General features: G+C 35.3%; 1 protein-coding gene across 4 annotated transcripts in view; it reads left to right on the top strand.

The window, feature by feature from the left end:
- LOC134531097 (polycomb protein Sfmbt) overlaps positions 1-17,677 on the top strand; it is a 225,055-nt gene that overhangs the window by 156,526 nt on the left and 50,852 nt on the right. For 3 of the 4 annotated variants that reach the window (XM_063366638.1, XM_063366639.1, XM_063366637.1), the window contains exons 14-15: positions 12,981-13,129; positions 15,152-15,313. In XM_063366638.1, coding sequence (XP_063222708.1) covers positions 12,981-13,129; positions 15,152-15,313 — 311 coding nt within the window. Of the gene's footprint in view, positions 1-12,980; positions 13,130-15,151; positions 15,458-17,677 lie in introns of those variants that run through there. The other variant, XM_063366640.1, reaches the window with a different exon arrangement.

Raw genomic sequence — 17,677 nt, 5'->3', positions numbered from 1 at the left:
TGTACTGTCGAAATGAGTAGATTAATTCTCGTGTTTTGAAATAATAATGGAATGGTATTACGTCCGTTGTACGATACAACTAGTACATATTCTCGGACTTTTAGTTTTTTTGGCTACTTACATCACGATAATTTTTGTACGGTACTTTGGCTAACCTGTGTTGTTTTAATTTATTTTTGAAAGTCATTTTTTTCACCATAGTGTTTTTGTCGTGTCTACAGACGTGAAATTTTTTTTCCTTTTTTCAATAGTGTTGTGATCTTCAGTGCCGGTTGTAGAAATGAAGCGTGTGACAGAACAAAAGTGTATCTGGGGTAGAAAAAAAGAACACAATTCTTCAAAACTTTCAACCTAAGACCTAACTATTCAAAAGAATGGCCATGCTTGTTGTCTTCAAATGTTTTGGAACACCACGCGTTTTGTAATGTATGCACGTGTGACTTTTCTATTGCACATAGTGGAAGGGATGACTGTAGAGGGCACATTGAATTAAAGAAACATGCGGAACATTTTATAGTCATGACAAGCAATAAATCCATATCGTAGTTTTTTCGCTACATCTGAAGAAAGGAAAGTAACGAACGCATAGTTATTGTTTACAAGTTCTTTTGTTTGTCTTCTGTTGTTTGTTTATCAGACAGTTCTTATCCAACCAGGATAAAAGAAGCAAATAAAAAGACAATTGTTCAAAAGTATAACTTTGAATACTTTGAATTGAAGGTTGAAAATTTCCTGTAAAATTATTGACATTTCTTACATATTCAAATGATTGTATTGTTCAATTAGTTTTTTTTCTTCGATTCATTAATTTTCATTGTATTCATAGGCCTACATTTTTCATTTTTTTTTTGCATATTATTGTCTTTGTTTTATCTTGGGTGTGTCATAATTCCTTAGGAAATATTTATTGAGCATGATTTACACGTACTTTTTTCATATAATTGTCATTACTGATGGGTGTGATTTGAGGTTGGCAGCTCTGCCTACAATGTGTCTCCTGACCATAGACAAAGCATCAATGTGAACAGGTTCTTCAAGCGGCCATAGACTAATGACTGAAATACTGAACCTTAGTACACTTAAGGTGTTTCATGTGTTTATCGGTATACATATTTATAACAATGCTTATGTTTCAGTATAAAGAACTTCAGTATAACAAACTCAACTATTTTTTGGTCCCTTCATGTTCTTTATAGTGAAGCTTTCCTGTAATTATTTTGTCTTCCTATTTCGTATTCTAATTGAGATAAATATCAGATAAGCATGTGTTACTTGTATCACGACATCAAGGTATTATTTATCAGTAATTAATATTTAATTTATTTTTTTGTTAACTAATGTGCATAGGGCAGTGCACTAGACATCACTACCTGTGTGTAGTGTTGCGTTACACTTTTTAACGCATTAGAGTTTACATAAAATGATAAATCCAAAATTTCGTTTAAAAGTATAAATATCAGCGATCAATTTAATTAATGTCCAGTATAACTCAGTCAGTAAAAAATTCGGAAATATGTATAGGACCTTTTAACCTAAATATTTGTTAACAGTTAAACTGAACTTAGATGTGTTAGAGTGGTTTTTTCTCTCTCTGTATATTAGAGGTATGGGACATCAAAATACGCATCTGTCGCCCATTGACTTTAGATACAGAATTATAAACTACATATTGTGAAAACATTCTGCAGCAATTTTTGCTGAATGGAAAAACACGGATGAGAAGACAGACAAAATGTGTTTGGTAAGTGATTTTTCGTCAGATGAAATGGAACAGGACAGCGCTTATCAGAATGAAATTACAGAACTACTACACTACACTAAAACAGAAATATAATTAATCCGTAGGAAGCGCAATGGTTTAAAGTATTGATGTTGAAGATTTGAAAAGATTTATTGAAATTGTGTGAGAGAACGAGTGAGTTGAGTGAGAAGATGTGCGCTCTCAGCCACATGACGTGCACAGTTGCGAACAAATAAATAATCCATTCCGCCTTCCCATGGCGAAGGATGAGTGAAAGAGAAAACCTGCTAAACCTTCCCCTCCTCCCGGCACGATAGAACCGTATCGGCTGTGTGTTAGAGGGAGAGGAAGATAAAACCTTTGAGGTTCTGTTAATTCCTCCTAGATGGCAGGCCGCAGAGCGACCGCCAGCAACACCCTTCCCGTATGAAGGCCATCTCGCCACTGACGAGCTGGAACTAAGCTCCTGACCTCCCTACATAGTAACGGTCACCCACATAGGCATCTAGACTCTTTAATGATCATATGATACAAAATTCATTGCTTTCGGGCCTGTGACCGTTTTTTACTGTGCACCGATCGCCTTAAGGCACACGGCAACTGCAACTTTTTTTTTAAATTGGTCTACGATTGTCCATTGCAATAGGCTGTTACAACCACCCACCATAACTTCTGGCCAATCCAGGCACTCGTTTGTTCATTAGCGAACCCGGCCGTCATTTGTTCGTGTTTTGATCCTTTTTAATTTGCCCTTGAGACTTTATGTTTTGTTCCGTTCCGTGCAGTGAACTACAGAACGGGCATGGCGTCGTTTATCTTTTGAAGGCTATTTTCACGTAGAATAAGATGAGTACAAAGCTTATTACGTGAATTTAAAGGCGTTGTTTCAGGTGAAGTTAGTTTTTGATGCGATCATAAGAAAATAAAGTGCATTTTGATAAAGAAGCAATACCAATTCTCATTTTGAAAACTACCAAGCTGATACGAAAACACGTGGATTTTGTGTGCTGTTATGTTTTTGCATTTTTTCTAACTATTTTTTTAAATACTTTTTTTTTTAACCGTTATAATCCGTGAGTTCTGTTGCGTGACACTTACATTGTGTATAAAAAAATATGCATAACTGAACATGTTTTCCCCAGAATCGTTAGTTAACATTGTAAGAATGTAAGAGTATTGCATGTTGTAATGCTGCTATTGTAATTCTCTAAGTAGGCCCGTTATATTGCTAGGTGTGAATTTGTAATAGTTTTTGTATTTGTGTAGTAATATTTTTTTTTAGAATTCATAAACAATAAATTTTTAACCTAACCTGAAAATATTAATATGTACTTTTTTTTTTAGCTTAGAGATGTCGAATAAAACTACTTTTAAGGAGAATTGGCTCAAGGAGTCTCAGTTTCAGCATATCAAACCCTCCGCTAAAAACATAAATTCTGCGTACTGCACTTTGTGCTACAAAAGTATTCAACTCAGCAATATGGGCCGAAGAGCTCTCACCAGCCATGTCGAAGGAAAAAAAACACATTCGCAATCTTGCCGTCAAAATAACACAATAAAAAAGCCTTATTTTACCTCATGTTGAAATTTTTATACTACATTTAATCATATACACGTTAATATTTATGGTATGTATTTCATAAGAAAGTCAGGGAATTTTTCTCTTAAATTTCTGGAAAACAGGGAAAAGTCAGGGAATTCTAAGATTCTATTTCTGTAGCAACCATGATTTAAGAAACACACACGAATTCATTCGTTGTTATTTCGGCGTTGTGGTCAATTTTGACATTCGGCGTTATGGTATTTCGGCGTTGTGGTAACGACCCAACAAAATCTATAAAAAACTGTTGACCATCTAATCATCATCGTCACACCATTCGAATATGAATGTTTGTTTACATTTTTCCACTTTTAGGCATGATTTAAAAATGCTTGTGCTGCCCTGTACGGGTGGTTGACGAAGTAAAGATAGTTCCCAAGGTCCCCTTTAAGAGTTTCCAGAGCCTGGTACCTGGTTCGCCCGATAATCTGCTTGATACTACGACGCTGTTTCAACTATATGCCAGCGCCCCTGGCTGACGTGGTATGGCCACTCACGTAAGGCTGTTCCAAACACCGTTTGCCCAATCTGCTTGCTTTTGTATTTATCGGGTGTCGCTGTTCCAAGCTGACGTCAGTGCCCCGAGTGGTGTGCGTAGGCTTTAAAACTTCGTCTGTTTGTCATCTATCCAAACATTATGCCGGAAAGGAAAATAAACGCAGTAGTTTTGCGTATTTTTACAGCATATTTTTGGGTTTAACATTATTTATAACGTGAGCGTGTGTAAGCTTTTGTTTGCTTTAGTGCATATATGATTAATGTTCAGTGGCGGCCATGTTGCGGTGTTTGTTTACCAGTGACGAGACAAGTCTTTTACCCAGTTTTTAAATTTCGCGTAAAAACACTGCGATTTTGCATTTTAATACTAAATTTCGTGTAAAAACGCTGTGTTGTGGCGATTTAGCGTAAAAACTGTATTTTACAGTGATTTCGCGTTTATCATCGTTTAATCGCGATTGTGAAAAGAACAGGCCCCTACTAATACGCCGTGATAATTTTTTTATAAATAATTTTTGTACTTTGACTTGTGTATAACATTGACCCAAGTTTTAGATATTGTTTATTTGGGGAAATATGACTGTGTTATATATGCGTCTAGTCATTCATAACCCCACCCAACGAGTCGTTAAATAATTGTATCTGACAGATTTGCAATGTTGTGAAATGATTTTTTTTTGCTACATGCGGGAATAACGAGCGGCTGCCAGAAATTTTACTGTTAATGGGTAATATGTTCATGAGTGTTGCAATAATAAAAGCTTCATATTGCGCCTAAAAACAAATGTCTTTCGTGGCAGGGCATCTGCTTATCCAGATGTTTCCGAGTTTTTGTAGGTAAGAAAACTCATTGTTTTTGTGTTTCGACAATGGAAATGGAGACATGAATTACCTTTTCGTTTATGAAACGAAAGGGAAAAATAGTATCCACCTTTATTTTGCATAAGTCCCGGCATAGGCCTTACATGTTTGAAAATAAAATTAATATTCTTTAATTGCATTTGTTTCGGATATTTTTTCAGCTGAAACATAGGCTAATACGCAGTGATAATTTTTTTATAATTAATTTTTGTACTTTGACTTGTGTATAACATCAACCCAAGTTTTAGATATTGTTTATTTGGGGATATATGACTGTGTTATATATGCTTCTAGTCTGTCATAACCCCACTCAACAAGTCGTTATATAATTGTATCTGACAGATTTGCAATGTTGTGAAATGTTTTTTTTTTTTTTTGCTACATGCGGGAATAGACTTTTATCACAGATTATTGATTATCGATTATTAGGGCCCGCTGAAAGGTGTAAATAAAATTTTCAGATTTCGTCATTAAAAATTAGCAGAAGCGGTGTTAAAATTCACTTATAAAATCTTGAGGGGAAAAAATGTGTGTGTGTGACTGTAAATATATCTAAATTATTTAAGTTAAATAATTTTACTTGAACTTACTCATTAGTCATTACTGAATACCCTAAACCAGGGCTGCCACCACTTTGAAAACAATATCCTTGATTGAAATGTGAAATATCCTGTAATATCCTTGTTTTCAATACAAAATATCCTGTAAAATCCTGTACATTAAAAAATACAAAAAAAATATTTTTATGAAAATTACTTGATCATAATGTACCTGAATTCTGCCATATTCTTCCTAGAAGAGATATACAACAAAGCATTTAGCATTGGCAATTCAAGATATGACCTGTGCCCTGTCTTGATAAGGTTGAGCTTACTAAATATCCTTTCCACCCCTGCATTGCTGTGTGGAAGGATAAGTATTGCTTGCCTTTGCAAGTTTACAAAGCAGTGGAAAACATGTTTTCCCATTAATTTCATACTGTGACACTTTATGCCAGGCCTGCCACCAAATTAGGTTCCTAAACCCTCTTTACAGCATTTAAAAATCCTGTAAAATTTATAACCGTAATTGACATAATTTATTTTTCGCAGTAAAAATCAAATGAATGTAAAAAATGTTTAAGATTTGCCACTTACATTACAAAACTAATAGTTGGTATCACAATTAAATGAAAAGTAATTTAAAAATTTCTCTTCAGTATAGGCTTTGGTGCTTTTATTTACAAACTATAAATACATCCATACAACTGAAGTTATTTACAAGTTTAAAAAAACAAATGTATTTCACATCATTAACTAGCTACTTTTTCATGTTCTGTGCTCTTTTCCGCATCTCGTCAGTGGACTTGAAAGCCAGAACTACAGATGTTCTCATTGTGCAATGCAACAGCGCATTTAACATTGGTGATTCCATTGATTATCTGTGAACAGTTTTAATCATCTTGAGATTGCTGAAAACCCTTTCCACAGCAGATTTTCTCCAGTTGCAGCACCACTCAAAGCCATTACTTTGTACAGATGAGTTTCAACAATCTCAGATGGAAAGAACCTTCCTAACACTACAACCTGCCTAGTGACTGTCAGTTGATTCATCAATCATCAGTGTGAAAAGTTGTGTTTTCATTGCATAGGTAACATAATCTGCAGCTGATGTACCCAAAGATTGAATAATTATCTGGCTAGTTTTATTGCGAGAACAATGAAAGTTTCTTGCGATTTCACTATCCGGAAACATTTGCGGGACAAGTTTCTTGAAATTATCACTGAGTTTCACAGATAAATTGTTTTCACAAACGAAGTTCGCCCATAACAGTTCCACATCAATTATTTTGTTTGGTTTGGTAACAAAACTCGTCAAAGAACAACTCTGATCAGCAGCTCGTTGGTTTTTCGCATGAACGTACGTCTTCAAGCCGCCCTTTGTCACGTTCAGTTCTGAGTTGCAAGTCGAACAAACGGCGGAAAATTCCGTTTTACCACGCCTAAACCATTTCAATTCTTGCTCCCATTCTTTACGATAACGCTGTTTATAAAGTGACCTGTCCGGCGAAGCCTTTCACATTTTCTCCATCACAATCAGCTAAGACCAAAACTACTACTTAAATCACGTATGAAGTTTGTAAACAAATGCCGCACCTAAAACATTGTAATGGTAAAAAATACCAATGTTTACTGACGCCATGACACTTCTTAGCGTTTAACTCAACAAACAAAAAACATTTCCCCCGAAACCATAGATATTGTACTTCATGAAACTATATGTGGGAGTATATGTTTTTGGTTTGTGGTTAAACAATTGGAAGTTCCATGGTGCTACACATAATGTGAATGTTTGCTTTACTGTTGGATGCTTGTATGGTTTGACAACTTCAAATAGGTAGTTGAATGTAAATATTTACACGAACGAAATTCAAATATGAAAATATCGGCGAAGCGTCGTAAATATCCGTGAATGTCGCCGTTTATCCGTTAGTCCGTTTTAAGCTTCAAATATCCGTGAAAACGGATAAAATCCGTGAAAATGGCAGGCCTGCCCTAAACAAATACTAATAGGTTACATATATTTATATGATAAACTTTTGATTTAGACACTGATTATTAGTTCGTTCCCATAAACTAATCTGGAAAACTATTATTCCTTTAACAAAATCTATAACACACTGTTGACCAACTGATCATCATAGTCACACCATTCGAAAATGAATGTTTGTTTACATTTTTCTGCTTTTTGGCGCAATTTAAATTCCTTGTGCTGCCCCGCAGGGCCTGGTTCGCCCGATAATCTGCTTGATATTACGACGCTGTTCCAAATACAGCGAAACCCCATATTTACGTTACTGTTATTTACGTTTTACCGTTATTTGCACTATATTCTTCAGGTCCCGTTTAGTTCCCGTATAGTCCAATATAATACTTTCACGCGAATTACGTTTCAAAAATCGAATCCATCCCGCCATTTACGTCACGTAACAACCATAAACAACTAGGTGCAATCACCATAGATGAAGAAACTGTATAAGAATTGTCCGAGAATAAACATGTGAAACGCATCAAAGATTGCGTTCATATCGAAAACCACAACAAACACATTACAAGATGGCGATGAAGTTGTGCTGGCTCTATTTGCGCTGCGAGCGCTGTCTAGTTTCTGGACAATATTTTAATCACATACAGTGAAACCTCGATTCTACGTACACTCATGGTACTCCAAAATTTGTCCTTACGACCGAGTTGTACGTACGAACCAGCAAGGCCAAATTACATCCATCTGTGGCTATCTCTCCCCCCCCCCCCCCCCCCCCCCCAAATTTTTCCCACCGCTGCCGCGGGAAATGAATTGCCGTTGCCGTGTCCTGCTGCCACGGGAAATGACCTGCCGTGACTATATATTATGCTGATGTATTTTCAATCAAAACTATATCCTATTCGTGCAGAAACAACACTTGAGCTAATCAAACGTAAAAATAAAAAAAAAATTCGACACTGAAGGCGTCTTAAGCCCCGTGTTTATATATTTTTTTATATCAATAAAAAAATATTTAACACAATATTATTGGTCAAATAAAAAAAAATACCGTGGGTACTTTTAAGTCTAGATAAAATTAGCTAGTAGGCCTAAAAACATCGTGAAAAACGTAACGTTTATAGTCGGCAATGAACATTTTAAATCGCAAAATATACATATTTTATAACATGGAAAGTTGCTTTTATTTCTAAACATGTAATAATTTAAGTCTAGGGGTGTAACAGTCCGAGTAATTATAGCAGGAGACAATCTAAAATGCACGAGGGAAAAACGTAAACTCACGAATGTATAAACGTAACAGGAACGTCGGGAATATTACGTGGCTGCTTGTCTGATACTGTTTTTATGTCACAACTTAGCCGAAAAATACTGGTACGAGACATAAACTTCACAAGATAAAATGAGCGGAGTCTTGGTAACTGTTTTATACGTATTTTATAATTTCGGAAATATTGTACAGTTGACGCATATTTTTTAAACTAACCATTTATTTCTGGGGATCGTAAATAATTAATTATTGGTATCAAGACTTCAAGATGAACGTAAACTTGAATATGTCACGGCAGCGAGAAAACTGGTGCGTATACCAATAAACTGGTATTAGAACTGGGCAAAACTGGTACACGGGAGGTGGAGCTTATATTTTTTTCCGCTAAGCTCGCATCTATTGGCTGGCTGCTGATGGAAGGTCACGAGTCTGGGCGGAGCGTACTGCGCATGGGCAGCTCAGAGAACAGAGAGCCAGCCGGCGGCCACGCCGCGCCGTAACAACAGCTGATCGAGTACAATGACCTTTCTCCGTGCACTGCGCGCTATTGACGATAATAATTTCCATCAATTTGCCGCCCTTTTTTTAAAAAAATATTTTTAGTGTAGCGCAATGCGTATGTGTAATGTAGCCCCTATTTGTTCTGAACGCTGCAGGTTGCGACTGTATTTTAATTACCTAACTTTAATGTTCTTACAATTTTTCATATTCAATTTTTTTTTCTCTCGAAAATCTGTACGTACGACCTAGGTGTACGTACGAACCGGGGGCCGTACGAGCGAGGTTTTACTGTAATGCTGATTTGAACACGTTTTTAAATGCTAAAATAACGTTTTAACCTTTTAACTACAATAAGCCGTTTTCCAAGCATCGCCAAAACAGCAAATCATTATTTGGGAATACCTGCCACAGAAGTATCCAGTGTGCGTGTGTTCTCAAGTGCTAGCAATGTTGTGACACACAGGCGGGAACGGCTGTCAGCAGAACATGTAGAAGAACTGGGTTTTTTGCATCAAAATCAAAAATTAGGCTAAGTAAAAACTGATTGAAAGGGTTGTTTTTTATGTGAATTGCATAAAAAAAATTCATGTTGAGCAATGCTTATTTTGTAATTTGATTTAATGTTTTGTTTTACTTATATTTATTAATTTTTTAAAGTGTATTTAAGATACAGTAAAAACATTTTGCAATAACAATTTCCAGTTTCATCAGGTATGTTAGAAAGACAATACCCGACCCGACCCGACCCGGCCCCGAATTTTTTGTGCAATTACCAGACCCGACCCGACCCGGCTTAAAAATCCACTACCCGAAGACCTCTAGTTATTTGAATTGAAAAATGTCAAATCAAAATGATGGGTAATCAGAATACAGTTTGAGTTAAGACAATGAACAAATATGGACAGGGTGTATCTGCGAAAAGGGAAAATGGCGGAGCCACAAAGATGGGCAGGGCGAACTCATGAGAAAGGACAGTGGCGGACCCAATCTGAACATTTAAAATCCGTAAAATTGGTAGGCTAGATCCACTGTAAATGTTGGCAACAATTAAAATGTAAGTTATCAGCTGCATCATTTATTCCACTTCATCACGTCTAACCTTGTTTTATAGCTGACCTACAAACTGGATTTTCACCAATCTCTGCCATTTCTGCACAATAGTTTACTATCATTATTTTTAGTATATATCAATCTATAAATTGAATTAATATATTATTACTAATAATTAGGGACATGCAAATTTCGCATTTGCAATAAAGAAATTTTTACGTGAAATTCGTAAGTTTAACAGGAATAACCTCACTTTTACATAATTTCCGATACAGCATATTTTTTTGCGAAATACGTCTGTTTACCACGAATAACCACACATTCCCGCCATTTGGTAACTTAAATAAAAGTAAGTCAACAGCCGTTGTCACCATTGATAACACCATCAACGTAAAGACTACACTTGCCAATGTTTACGTTTTATTATTTATTTGATACGACACGTTCTTGGCGAACTGCACTCGTGCACTAACACGTTACGTACTCTCGAAGGCACGTTTACGGAGTCAAAGAGTACCTAATGTACAGCCATTTTGTTGGATATTTTGTGCATTACAGCCCTTGTGACGCAAAGCAAATTATAATTTATGCACAACGTTTCATCTTGCATCTACTATGTACTGTGCAAACTGTTTTAATTTGTTCTCGTACTGTAAACAATCTTAACAATTACGTTTTCTGTTTAAGAATTATAATTTTTGTTTAAAAATGTTTTTCCTATACAGTGCGGCTATTTTATAAAAACTGTAGATTGTGATAGAAAACGTCTTCATATTTCTCAGCAGAAATGTGAAAGTGTAAAATATGCCGAAACCTCAAGCAACCACCAAACTTCATGAGCACGAATTTCGTGATTGTGGGTTATATGCGAGTGATTAAAGAACATTGTGCTGACACTGCAATGTTACTGTCTCGTGGGATAGAAAGGACACCTACAGAAAAATGTGGAAAGTGTTAAACACAAGAGGCTGGCTGCTAACAATATTGAAAAGAAAAGACAAATGTCTCTCTCAGCTGTGTCGCAAACTGCAAAAAAGAAAAAAAGATTCATCAAACGAAATGGCGAAAGACACGGTGGAAGCTTTTGTTAAAGCAAATATACCACTGGAAAATCTTGATGATCCCAACATCGGAGTTGGATGGATACATATATTGAAGGAGCGGGCAATTTACCACACTCAAGAACCCTTAGAGAAAAATATGTTCCTGAACTTGCTAGTTCACGTCTTGAAGAGGTCAATGCAAAGTTACTAGGACAGAAGATTGACATTCTTTGCGACGAGACAACAGACAAAATGGGGAGGTGCGTGTTTTTTGTGCTTTTTAGGATTTTGACAGATGATGGTCCTGAACTTCTTGTTGGTAGTGTTCACTTTCTCGAAAGCGCCAATGTCACACATTGCTCAATATGTGCCATGTTGGGCACACAAGCTAAGTCTGGTTGGCAACATTTGGGCTCAGGAGTTAAAAGATCTCAATAAAGTAGTTGTCAAAACAAAGAATGTGTTTCTGAACACGAAGAAGAGGTAACACTTGTATTCTCAGTTCCTCAGAGAGAATAAAGGTGAAAACTGCCAGTTGTTTCCAATGCCTGTAGTCACAAGGTTGAATTCCTGGTTTGAAAGTGTTTTCTACCTTGCTGACTACTTTCATTTGGTTGTGTAGTTTTGCAAGTCAGATGAAATGAAGGCTACCCAAAATGCTGCTGTGCTGTTCTTATCCTCTTTAAGTTACAGTGAAATAAGTGTGATTCAGTGCCTGGCCGTTGTTGTGAAAGATCATGGAAAGTGTCTTGTTGATTTAATAACGAGGCTAGAACGCTGGAGCTACACCAAACGCTCATATTTTGCATGGTAAGCCTACCAAGGTTCAGCGCAACTTTGAAAACATGAAGCAGTGCATTTTTTTTTTGACGAAACAAAACAAGTTTTGGACCACATGAACACCACGAAAGCAGCTGCTGTGAAAAAAAGTGTAGTGCAAGTGGCTACAAAATCTCTGGTGAAGCTTACCAGCTTGATGGCTACAGATCCAAGCAGACTTGACTTTGAAACACTGATTGTCTTTGATCCAAAAAATATTTTGATTACAGACATGAGCCCTATTTTGCTTGCTAAGTTGTGTAAAGTTTCTACTCTGAAAGAAATGGATCGCCAGGAGCTGATCACCGATTTTGGAGAGTTAAAATAGATAGTTGAGAAACAAATGAAGAAAGCAGTGTGGATGTAGTGAAGGCACTTCAAGTTGTAAAACTTTCACAACCTGAATTTTCTGACAAGTGCCTGGAAGCAGTATGGATGTTATGTGCAAACGTTGATTCGGAACGCTTCTTGTCAGAATACAATAATGTTATCACTGACAAGAGAACTAATTTGAAACAAGAAAATTTAGCTACAATGGCTTTTTTTTTTTTTTTTTTCCATTTTAAAGTTAAATGTTGTGTCAAAGTACTTTGGTTCTAAAATTATTGGGTTGACTTAATTTAGAATCTGAGTTCTTAAACTTGTGTCTTTTTAACCTATATTTGTGTAATTTTAATTTATAATGTTTCAATTGATGGTGCAATTATATTACAATGTTCTCTTCATATTTCTTACACTTGAAATCGTAAAAATAAAAATAATATATATATATATAGACCTACTTTTAGGTAAAAATAACACAGATTTTAAGGGAAAATAACACCACTTTTCATCACAAAATAAACACACCTTTTGCATGTCTCTACTAATAAGTGTTAGTTTAAGATTATGTGGCTTGCAGTCGTGCAGCCTTTCGTGCAACAGAATAAATAACAATATCTATTTGTTTTTAACTTGAAGGACTAAATTAAAATCTGGTAGTGTATCAACTTATAAAAAGGAGTTTTTTTCTTTAAGAAATGTGCCCAATCTTGTGGGTATGTAAGTAGTTAGAGGAATCACTGTGTGTTGCAGGAGAAGTGGTTCCCGAGGGCAGTGGTGTCGTGGGACGGGAGCCGGAAATGGGGCAGGAGCCATCAGGCCCAGACCAGTCCCTGCCAGTATCCACGGAGCCGAACCAGCCACCCATTCCTCGTGAGAGGCCCGCTTCATCTTACATCAGCGTGAGTCACCACTCTCACCATTCTCGACCCTGATAACAGTAAATAAAATTTAATTCCTGTTGCTTCTGCTCAAAATTCACCCATGCTATTGCTCTTTTTATGCCTTAAACGGGGGTTGGCTGATTCAAACCACGGTTTGAACCAAGTGAGTTATAGAAAAAAAATTTACTAATGTATTTTTAAAAAAATAATATTCATTTTTTTAATGAAGGATTTAATTCCACTCTAATATCAACAAAAGTTTGCTCATTAATGTTTCTTGTGATTTACAGGAACAGCAAAATATATACTAATCAAAATCGTATAATTTAAATTATCTGAATAAGTTGTAAATTATACCCAGCTAAATACACCCCTAAAATAAATAATATTAAATAATTATTTCCTATTCTGTGGGAATCCCTGACTGTACTGTAAATCTTTGTTGTGTGGGAAACACCCATTCTATGGAGAATCCTTGTCCTGTGGTGAAATACCTTTTCTCTGGTTAAGTCTCAGTCAAATGTGCAGATTTGCCGGACTTCAATTCTTTGATGTTAATAATTTTGTGTATCAGCATGAGTGACAGAGAGTGGGATGTTGTATGGCTTTTATTTCGTTTAACATGCTTAGAACCAAAATAACTAACATACCATGTTTTATCACATAATCATGGTATGCGCATAATATTCACACCGTTATTTTAGGACATCGACATTTGGAAAAAAAAATTTCTCGCATAAACCTCGCATGATGTTTTTAGATTCCGAGCGCTTTGTGTAGGAATTTTTCCCGTATTTTAAAGTTGAAATCTAATGTTCATTTGGATATTACAGCTTAATTATTTAATTAAAAGAAATACGAAGTTGTCTGGTGTGTAACTGTTCTTTTAAAGACATTTCAAATGTTATAACCTTTATCTGTTTGTCTTCGTTGCCGCTGTGTACCGCTGATATAAATGTAGCCAGCGCTAGTTGGCATCATTCATGTTTGTTTATGTTAATTCACGTATAGAGATCGCGCACGTAGTCGAATATTGATACAGTAAGTTTACCAATTGCATGCTTTGCGCGCTCTCTATACAGTGCCGAGTTAACTACATTTGATAGCCAGCGCTTTCTCGTGATGTATACTACAACGATAGTTATGCGTTCCGACTCAAGTTCGCGTTAAAGTTTTGGTTTTTCTATTTAAAGTTGAACAAAATGTTTATGTTGCATGACTTATTAATTTAAATTATTTGTGTACTTTCCATGCATATGTTTTTTTTACAAATAATTTTACCTAAAAAAAATATTTTGACGTGATAACGTTTTATAAATCGATGAACGACAACTCCACGCACGAAAAAGTGTCACGTTTGGCATGAGCCGAGCGTGCAAGAACCGGCCAACTACCGTGCGAGAAAATCTTCTATGATATAAAACAGATTAAGGCGGGCTTTTTAACTAATTGTTCGTGATTATATTTAAACAAATTATTTAAATTAAATAAGCAAAAACTAAATAATATTTGATAGTTAAAAAGTATGCAATTTATCATCAATTTTTTTTTTATGATATCACGTAAAATTATTGTCTGTAAACCAACTTTACAGACAACCCCCTTTTTTTCCGCATAATAGTCGCACCCTTACTTTTCAAACTTTATTTTAGTATAAAATTTGCGACGATTATGTGATAAACCAGGGTAATAAAAAAGTTTGGGTTTGGACAAAAAAAAAACAGGTTTTTGGTTATTTTTAAACACCTGGTTTTTTCCGATCCTGCCTTATACTGAAATTACATACTAATTATTATCAGTGACCCATTTTAATGTATTTTATTAGTTTAAAAATAATAACAAAAAAACATTGAGCATATGACTACTTTTGTTTTAAAATATCTGTAGCATTAATATAAATAATTCTATCCTCCCTGAATTTTTCTCGTAACAAAATTATTCACTCACAACATCAGCTGTGCGAGTGGTGATGTGTTTTGCATGTTGTCGTGCATTGTGCAATAGAATTTATTTGTGATTGAAATAGAAGTTTTGTTTCAGATGCCAGCAACGAGTTCCAAGTGTATCCCACGACTTGTTGACTCGACTGGGTATTGTGGCGAGCCTGGAGACCTAGTTCCTTCAGAGTGGAACGTGTTTGATGTGGCACAGTTTTTGCGTGTTAATGATTGTGCTGCCTACTGTGATAATTTCAGCAAGAAGGTGAATGTGAAAATTATTCCTTAGTACCTATATTTACGGAGATTACCTTGCTGTCAAGACTATCATCTAATGTATCATTTTATAGGAAAAGCATTTATAAACATTATAATTTCATTTGGTTACTAGTAAAGGTTTTTTTGCGCAGCTGGGGTAGATTTTATTTTTGAACATTATTCCATTCCAAATAAACTCTTGAAACATTCCTTATTTGTGATGCTAAATTTCCTTTCAGAACTAGTGAGAAACTGACTTGCATGGGATACAGTAAGTAATGCACACGTTCTGACATAGCACCTTTATCACAATTTTACTGGTGTTGTGTTACTAAAACATCTTCTCTAAGTTGGGCAAAGTCAAAGAGATGTACATATTCCCCCCCCCCCCCCCCCCCCCCAGATTTTAAACATTTACAATTATTTTTTATTTTTCTTATTTTTGTTGTTGCTATTTTAACTGTTATAACTGTAAAAAAAATCAGAGAATAACTAAAAATAAAAAAAAATCATCCTGTACAAAAAAATGTTATCTTTCGGAATTCTAAGGAGAATAACAACCATGGTTTCTTCGTAGTTCCATCTACAAAATCTGTACTTAAACTAGGCCTGTGCGAATATCAGTTTTTTAGTTTGAGTTGAATTACAAATATCAAATTATTTAAATATTGAATTTGAATAGTAAGAATAAGAAACCCACAATTTTTTATTTTTTAATTTTTTTTTTTCAAATCATGTAACAACTTCTGGAAAATTAGACTAATATTACTAAAGTAAAAGGTTGGTTAAGTTAAGTCAGCTACAATAATTACAAGGAAAATGTTTGTTAAAATATTTAAATAACAAAATATTTTTTTTTTTAAATTATGTAGCTAACCTAACCTAACCTAACCATCCAACCTTTAATTTAATTTAATTTAATTTCATTTCCTATTTGCCTTATTTTCCTCAACCTGCTACCGTGCATATTGAACCAGAAAATATTTTTGTGGAACGCAAAATACCGTGAAATCCATTGCAATCTATTTTACAAAAGCTTTTAATTTTTTTTATGCTGTATTCTTAAATAAGTGATTGAATGAGCTCATATTTACATTTTTATACCCTAGATATTCATGAGTTTTTGTTGGTAAATTGTATTTTAGTGCAGAAATATTATAAAAATAATTTTTGGCTGATTTCATCTGGGATCTTAAACCATTATTTAGGTTTATTTTAATATATTTTTGCGTTGGATTATCTGTTTTGTTATAGATATATACAGCAAGTAAGTTGCTACGGTATCACATGATGTTAGATCATTGTGACTATCGATTTATACGCCCTTGAAACTATGACGATTACTTCTTTTAATAGCCATATCAGAAGTAGTATGTTCGTGTTTTGTGGTGGTGTAGTTCATGGTTGTTGACATTTGTTTATTTTTTCCCACTTCTGGGGGGTGTGGTGATATGAATACAAATAATATTTTGTTTTGAAGTTTGAAATGACAATTGTGCTGTGTTTTGAATTGTTCACACAATTTTTTCTTCACTGTTTCACAAGACAATAGTGGAAAAAAACTTTGAATACTTGTTGCAGGTTTAAAAAGTCACTTATTGTTCATGTTTTTTGATTGTGAAGTCCCATTAAAACATCAAAAAAGGGTATACAGTAAAACCTTTTTGTTGCGACCCCATTTATTGCGACCACCTCTCTATTACAACCCAATTCCGTGGCACCGTAAAAAAATTGCTGAAAATCCGAAGAAAATCGGACAGAAAATAAGTTTCTTGTGGTGAGTACAGTAGAATCCCGCTGATGCGACTCCTCACGGTTTCCGGAAAAAAGGACTTATAAACGGAATGGTCGCAATAGAGAATTTGGGCCAATTTTTACCCCACCCCAAATATATCCAAATACATAAAATACTTGCGCTAAATGAATTTGCGTCACGCGAGTTCGGCTATGCTAGCCGGCTGGTGGTTATTTTCGTTCAAAATGTGGCGAAGGAACTTGTGTGGATCAGGTAGAAAACATTCTGCTATAAACGAAAGATATAAGAACAATGCTATCCTGAAATGCTGTGACATGTTTTCGGAGTAGATAATCACAGCGACAGACTGACAGGATGCGCTCCCGCCCTTGCCGTCAGCTATGTTTATTTTGACAGCTCAAGCAATTATCTTTTCCACGTCCCTTAGCAGCGTAAAAAAAAAGAAGAAAAAAACACGTTGGAATGCAGACGGAAAAGTAACTACAGTATGCCGTAAAATAAATATATTTACGGCCCTGCTAAATTTTTCTATTCATTAAAATTCGAGGTATTAGTGATTTTTCAGCAGAAACTGCTGTGTGACTAATAAACAAATTGTATCATAATAACTTAAAC

Source organism: Bacillus rossius, chromosome 3 (assembly GCF_032445375.1).
Source record: "Bacillus rossius redtenbacheri isolate Brsri chromosome 3, Brsri_v3, whole genome shotgun sequence".
NCBI classification, from domain to species: domain Eukaryota; kingdom Metazoa; phylum Arthropoda; class Insecta; order Phasmatodea; family Bacillidae; genus Bacillus; species Bacillus rossius.
The sequence above is the reverse complement of the archived record's forward strand: the minus strand, read 5'-3'. Positions and strand labels throughout refer to the sequence as shown.